This window comes from Piliocolobus tephrosceles, chromosome 12 (assembly GCF_002776525.5).
Source record: "Piliocolobus tephrosceles isolate RC106 chromosome 12, ASM277652v3, whole genome shotgun sequence".
Classification (NCBI taxonomy): domain Eukaryota; kingdom Metazoa; phylum Chordata; class Mammalia; order Primates; family Cercopithecidae; genus Piliocolobus; species Piliocolobus tephrosceles.
Window position 1 is genome coordinate 1,227,283 of NC_045445.1, and position 6,639 is coordinate 1,233,921.

General features: G+C 53.0%; 1 protein-coding gene across 7 annotated transcripts in view; it reads left to right on the plus strand.

Annotated features, from left to right (window-relative positions):
• MECP2 (methyl-CpG binding protein 2) overlaps nucleotides 1-4,212 on the plus strand; it is a 72,710-nt gene extending 68,498 nt beyond the window's left edge. For all 7 annotated transcript variants that reach the window (XM_023198526.1, XM_023198525.1, XM_023198527.2 and 4 more), the window contains 2 exons: nucleotides 1,878-2,228; nucleotides 2,996-4,212. In XM_023198526.1, coding sequence (XP_023054294.1) covers nucleotides 1,878-2,228; nucleotides 2,996-4,079 — 1,435 coding nt within the window. In that variant the 3' untranslated portion in view covers nucleotides 4,080-4,212. The remainder of the gene's footprint in view (nucleotides 1-1,877; nucleotides 2,229-2,995) is intronic.
• Nucleotides 4,213-6,639: the final 2,427 nt, after the last annotated feature.

Below are 6,639 nucleotides of genomic sequence, written 5' to 3' on the forward strand. Positions count from 1 at the left end.
ATGGTGAAACCCCGTCTCTACTAAACATACAAAAATTAGCCCAGCGTAGTAGCGCGCACCTGCAATCCCAGCTACTCAGGAGGCTGAGGCAGGAGAATAACTCGAACCCAGCAGGCGGAGGTTGTGATGAGCTGAGATTACGCCATTGCACTCCAGCCTGGGTGACAGGGCGAGACTCCATCTCAAAAAAAAAGAAAAGCGAGCTCTGTGCTGGGACAGAATAGGGACCCCATCTTACGGCAAGAAAGACTGCCCTGTGGGTTGTAGGATGCCTCTGTGTACGCAATGGCTTTAGGTGACTGGCAGCCACACTCTGGGCCCTAAACTGCTGGAGGAAGATACAGGATAGGGAGGAACTCAGGGGTGAATCATAGTGGGGACAAGACATTCCCTCAGTCTAAGATCTTGTCATTAGATTGGAACATCTCTTGCCTCCCTACACCTGACCTTATAGTTCTGGAGAGATACATCCTTGTAGCTTCCGAGTCCCAGCACTAACCGCCTTCAGTAACTTCCCTACATCATTTGAGTTCTGGTTTCCCAAGGATGCTTGCCAGTGAGTGCCATGGTGCCCTCATTGCACAGTCTGTGCAGTGTAGACAAGAGGGGAAGTCTCTTGGGGTAGACCAGCCACAAGGCAGTGACCAGCACTGATGTGAACCACATGGGAAAGGGGAGTTGTGGGGCTGAGAACACGGAGGGCAGGAGTAGTCATGCTCTTTTCCAGAATGAACTGCTAACGAAGGGACTCGCAGGTGGCTGCTGCTTCTTTCCAAGCTGCCCCTGTTGTTGCTGAGGCTCTGGAGTCCTAGGAGGTCTCACGGTGGCATACTAGATAGATTACTAGAGCATCATGGCCAGACACTGATCCTGGGGCGTGGGGCCTCATGGTGGCCATTTCTGATGAGACCCCACCAGGCCAAAGTGATGTGTAGAGGAGGAGCTGCTGCTGTCACCAGAAAAGAATGGGGAAGCCTCCCACACTAGAATAGGTAGGGTGCTCTTCTGCACCAGCAGGAGGGGGGCATATGGCTCTGCCTGGACCACACCTTTTTCCTTGCTCTTCTCGCCGTGTCTGCTGTGGCCGAGGCCATTCCTCATCAGGGAACATGTTGTGTTAAAGGCTCACTGCACCTGGGACCACTTCTCTTATCACCCCAGAAACCTAGGCGGCAGTTTCCTGTGGCCTGAGTTAGCTGATATTTATCTACTGCCATTGTGCCTTTTCTCCTGTGATGTTCACAGTAAGGATGCCTAGATGGGGTTACCTGTTGTCAAGATAAGGAAACTGAAGCACAGAATGCTGAGGTCATTTGCTGGGTTCATGTTTGGAAAGCGGCAAAGGATTTGAGTGCAGGTTGGCTGGCTCCAAACCTGTGTGTGCTTTCCATGACACTGTACTGTGTGCCTCATTGAGCGTTCATTCTAGAAAACCGAAAAGACACCCAAGCCCTGGCTTTCACAAAGGAGACCCCCTCCCCCATTTGACTCCCTTCCCAGCAGTCGAAGGCCTCTTGTCAGCCATCGAGCCCAGAGACCCTTGAGGTTTGACTCATGCTGGGGCGGTATGCTCAGGAGCCACAGTGTTTCCGCTCAGAGGAAAGGGCTCTGATTCTCCCGCAGTGCTAGGAGACTTGCAGGTGGCCACAGTGCAGGTCAGGCACACCGGCCAGCACCACCCGTAGCCCAAATTCCTAAAGAAATATTTGGGTCCCAACTTGGCCCAAGGCTCTGTTGTCCTGGGAAAGGACGTCAAGATCTGAGTGTATGATGGCGTGGGGCCTTGCATGTGGTGGGGATCCAAGCCTGCCTCTGCCCACTTGTTCTGCAGACTGGCATGTTCTCTGTGATACTTACATACTTGTTTAATACTTCAGGGAAGAAAAGTCAGAAGACCAGGATCTCCAGGGCCTCAAGGACAAACCCCTCAAGTTTAAAAAGGTGAAGAAAGATAAGAAAGAAGACAAAGAGGGCAAGCATGAGCCAGTGCAGCCGTCAGCCCACCACTCTGCTGAGCCCGCAGAGGCAGGCAAAGCGGAGACATCAGAAGGGTCGGGGTCTGCCCCGGCTGTGCCCGAAGCTTCTGCCTCCCCCAAACAGCGGCGCTCCATCATCCGTGACCGGGGACCTATGTATGATGACCCCACCCTGCCTGAAGGCTGGACACGGAAGCTTAAGCAAAGGAAATCTGGCCGCTCTGCTGGGAAGTATGATGTGTATTTGATCAAGTAAGTAAGAGCAACTCCTGCCTCTACAGGGCAGGGAGGGTGGGGACAGGGATCCCTCATGGAGCAGGAAAATGTATATGTCTAACCCCAGGGCGGGGGCGGGGGGAACATGAACAATAAACACTGAGATCAGGTATGCTTGAAATGACCATGTAAAGAGGTTGCTGTCCTGAGTGGGAAGTTCTTAAGGTAGCAGGCCCTCTATCCTCTCCATACCTCGAGTACTTATCTGGAGATGGAATTGCTGCGGAAGCAGAGGAACTTACAGAGCCAGGAGTTCAGAGGAGTGAAGAAGCATGTTTCAGTTCTGCCCATTAAATGATTCCAAAAAGGTTAGCAGTTTTCAGATGACATTTGCAGACAGCCTCATTTAATTCCATAACCCTGAGAAGGGTGAGCAAGGGATTATCTTGTTGAAACTGATTCCTGGAGAGACTGAGCACCATACCTGAGTTCAAAATTGGGAATGTTCTAGATGGTGACTCAGGCCCAGGCACCAACCAGCAGAATGGGCCTCAGCCCAACAGCCCTTCTGTACCAGGCCTGACTCTTTGGTTGCTGGACTTTGGAGAGGCCTGGGGGGTCAGCGGCAGGCAGACGAGTGAGTGGCTTTGGTGACAGGTCCTCAGGGGCAGCCAGGCAGTGTAACTCTTGTTCAATAGTAACGTTTATCAGAGTGTTGTCACCAGCATCTGCTCTGCCCTATCTCTGACATTGCCATGGAGAGCCTCTAATTGTTTCTTACGTCTTTCCATTTGTCCCCACAGTCCCCAGGGAAAAGCCTTTCGCTCTAAAGTGGAGTTGATTGCGTACTTCGAAAAGGTAGGCGACACATCCCTGGACCCTAATGATTTTGACTTCACGGTAACTGGGAGAGGGAGCCCCTCCCGGCGAGAGCAGAAACCACCTAAGAAGCCCAAATCTCCCAAAGCTCCAGGAACTGGCAGAGGCCGGGGACGCCCCAAAGGGAGCGGCACCACGAGACCCAAGGCGGCCACGTCAGAGGGTGTGCAGGTGAAAAGGGTCCTGGAGAAAAGTCCTGGGAAGCTCCTTGTCAAGATGCCTTTTCAAACTTCGCCAGGGGGCAAGGCTGAGGGGGGTGGGGCCACCACATCCACCCAGGTCATGGTGATCAAACGCCCTGGCAGGAAGCGAAAAGCTGAGGCCGACCCTCAGGCCATTCCCAAGAAACGGGGCCGAAAGCCGGGGAGTGTGGTGGCAGCCGCTGCCGCCGAGGCCAAAAAGAAAGCCGTGAAGGAGTCTTCTATCCGATCTGTGCAGGAGACCGTACTCCCCATCAAGAAGCGCAAGACCCGGGAGACGGTCAGCATCGAGGTCAAGGAAGTGGTGAAGCCCCTACTGGTGTCCACCCTCGGTGAGAAGAGCGGGAAGGGACTGAAGACCTGTAAGAGCCCTGGGCGGAAAAGCAAGGAGAGCAGCCCCAAGGGGCGCAGTAGCAGTGCCTCCTCGCCCCCCAAGAAGGAGCACCACCACCATCACCACCACTCAGAGTCCCCAAAGGCCCCCGTGCCGCTGCTCCCACCCCTGCCCCCACCTCCACCCGAGCCCGAGAGCTCCGAGGACCCCACCAGCCCCCCTGAGCCCCAGGACTTGAGCAGCAGTGTCTGCAAAGAGGAGAAGATGCCCAGAGGAGGCTCACTGGAGAGCGACGGCTGCCCCAAGGAGCCAGCTAAGACTCAGCCCGCGGTCGCCACCGCCGCCACGGCCGCAGAAAAGTACAAACACCGAGGGGAGGGAGAGCGCAAAGACATTGTTTCATCCTCCATGCCAAGGCCAAACAGAGAGGAGCCTGTGGACAGCCGGACGCCCGTGACCGAGAGAGTTAGCTGACTTTACACAGAGCGGATTGCAAAGCAAACCAACAAGAATAAAGGCAGCTGTTGTCTCTTCTCCTTATGGGTAGGGCTCTGACAAAGCTTCCCGATTAACTGAAATAAAAAATATTTTTTTTTCTTTCAGTAAACTTAGAGTTTCGTGGCTTCAGGGTGGGAGTAGTTGGAGCATTGGGGACGTTTTTCTTACCGACAAGCACAGTCAGGTTGAAGACCTAACCAGGGCCAGAAGTAGCTTTGCACTTTTCTAAACTAGGCTCCTTCAACAAGGCTTGCTGCAGATACTACTGACCAGACAAGCTGTTGACCAGGCACCTCCCCTCCCGCCCAAACCTTTCCCCCATGTGGTCGTTAGAGACAGAGCAGTTGAGAGGACACTCCCGTTTTCGGTGCCATCAGTGCCCCGTCTACCACTCCCCCAGCTCCCCCCACCTCCCCCACTCCCAACCACGTTGGGACAGGGAGGTGTGAGGCAGGAGAGACAGTTGGATTCTTTAGAGAAGATGGATATGACCAGTGGCTATGGCCGGTGCGATCCCACCCATGGCGGCTCAAATCTGGCCCCACACCAGCCCCAATCCAAAACTGGCGAGGACGCTTCACAGGACAGGAAAGTGGCACCTGTCTGCTCCAGCTCTGGCATGGCTAGGAGGGAGTTGTCCCTTGAACTACTGGGTGTAGACTGGACTGAATCACAGGAGAGGATGGCCCAGGGTGAGGTGGCATGGTCCATTCTCAAGGGACGTCCTCCAGTGGGTGGCGCTAGAGAGGCCATGGAGGCAGTAGGACAAGGCACAGGCAGGCTGGCCCAGGGTCAGGCCGGGCCGAACACAGCGGGGTGAGAGGGATACCTAATCTCTCAGAGCAGTCTGTGACTGGTAGTTAGGGACTTAGTGGACAGGGGATGGGGCAAAGGGGGAGGAGAAGAAAATGTTCTTCCAGTTACTTTCCAATTCTACTCCTTTAGGGACAGCTTAGAATTATTTGCACTATTGAGTCTTCATGTTCCCACTTCAAAACAAACAGATGCTCTGAGAGCAAACTGGCTTGAATTGGTGACATTTAGTCCCTCAAGCCACCAGATGTGTGATGGTGTTGAGAACTACCTGGATTTGTATATATACCTGCGCTTGTTTTAAAGTGGGCTCAGCACATAGGGTTCCCACGAAGCTCCGAAACTCTAAGTGTTTGCTGCAATTTTATAAGGACTTCCTGATTGGTTTCTCTTCTCTGCTTCCATTTCTGCCTTTTGTTCATTTCATTCTTTCAGTTCTTTCCCTTCCTCTGTCCTCCTTCCTAGTTCATCCCTTCTCTTCCAGGCAGCCGCAGTGCCCAACCACACGTGTCGGCTCCAGTCCCTAGAACTCTGCCTGCCCTTTGTCCTCCTGCTGCCAGTACCAGCCCCACCCTGTTTTGAGCCCTGAGGAGGCCTTGGGCTCTTCTGAGTCCTACCTGGCCTGTCTGTGAAGAGCAAGAGAGCAGCAAGGTCTTGCTCTCCTAGGTAGCCCCCTCTTCCTTGGCAAGAAAAAGCAAAAGGCATTTCCCACCCTGAACAACGAGCCTTTTCACCCTTCTATTCTAGAGAAGTGACCTGGAGGAGCTGGGCCCCATTTGGTAGCTGAGGAAAGCACAGAGGCCCCCTGTGGCCTGCCAGTCATTGAGTGGCCCAACAGGGGCTCCATGCCACCCGACCTTGACCTCACTCAGAAGTCCAGAGTCTAGCGTAGTGCAGCAGGGCAGCAGCGGTACTGATGCAGAACTCCTGAGACCCGAGCCGGGACCAGCACCTAGGTTCCCAGCCCTTCCTCTGCTCCTCCTTTTCCCTTGGAGTTCTTCTGTAATGGAAATGTTTTGCTTTTGCTCGATGCAGATAGTGGGACCAGAATACCACACATTTCACTATCTGGTCCATAACTGTGGTGTAGGGGCTTCAAGGCATGGGCTTGCTGTGGGTTTTTAATTGATCAGTTTTCGTTTGGGATCCCATCTTTTTAACCTCTGTTCAGGAAGTCCTTATCTAGCTGCATATCTTCATCATATTGGTATATCCTTTTCTGTGTTTACAGAGATGTCTCTTATATCTAAATCTGTCCAACTGAGAAGTACCTTATCAAAGTAGCAAATGAGACAGCAGTCTTATGCTTCCAGAAACACCCACAGGCATGTCCCACGTGAGCTGCTACCATGAACTGTCAAGTGCGTGTTGTCTTGTGTATTTCAGTTATTGTCCCTGGCTTCCTTACTGCGGTGTAGTCATGAAGGAGTGAAACATCATAGAAACTGTCTAGCACTCTTCCTTTGCCAGTCTAGTGATCAGGAACCATAGTTGACAGTTGCAGTCAGTAGCTTAAGAAAAAAACGTGTTTGTCTCTTCTGGAATGGTTAGAAGTGAGGGAGTTTGCCCCATTCTGTTGTAGAGTCTCATAGTTGGACTTTCTAGCATATATGTATCCATTTTCTTATGCTGTAAAAGCAAGTCCTGCAACCAAACTCCCATCAGCCCAATCCCTGATCCCTGATCCCTTCCACCTGCTCTGCTGTTGACCCCCCCCCCCCCC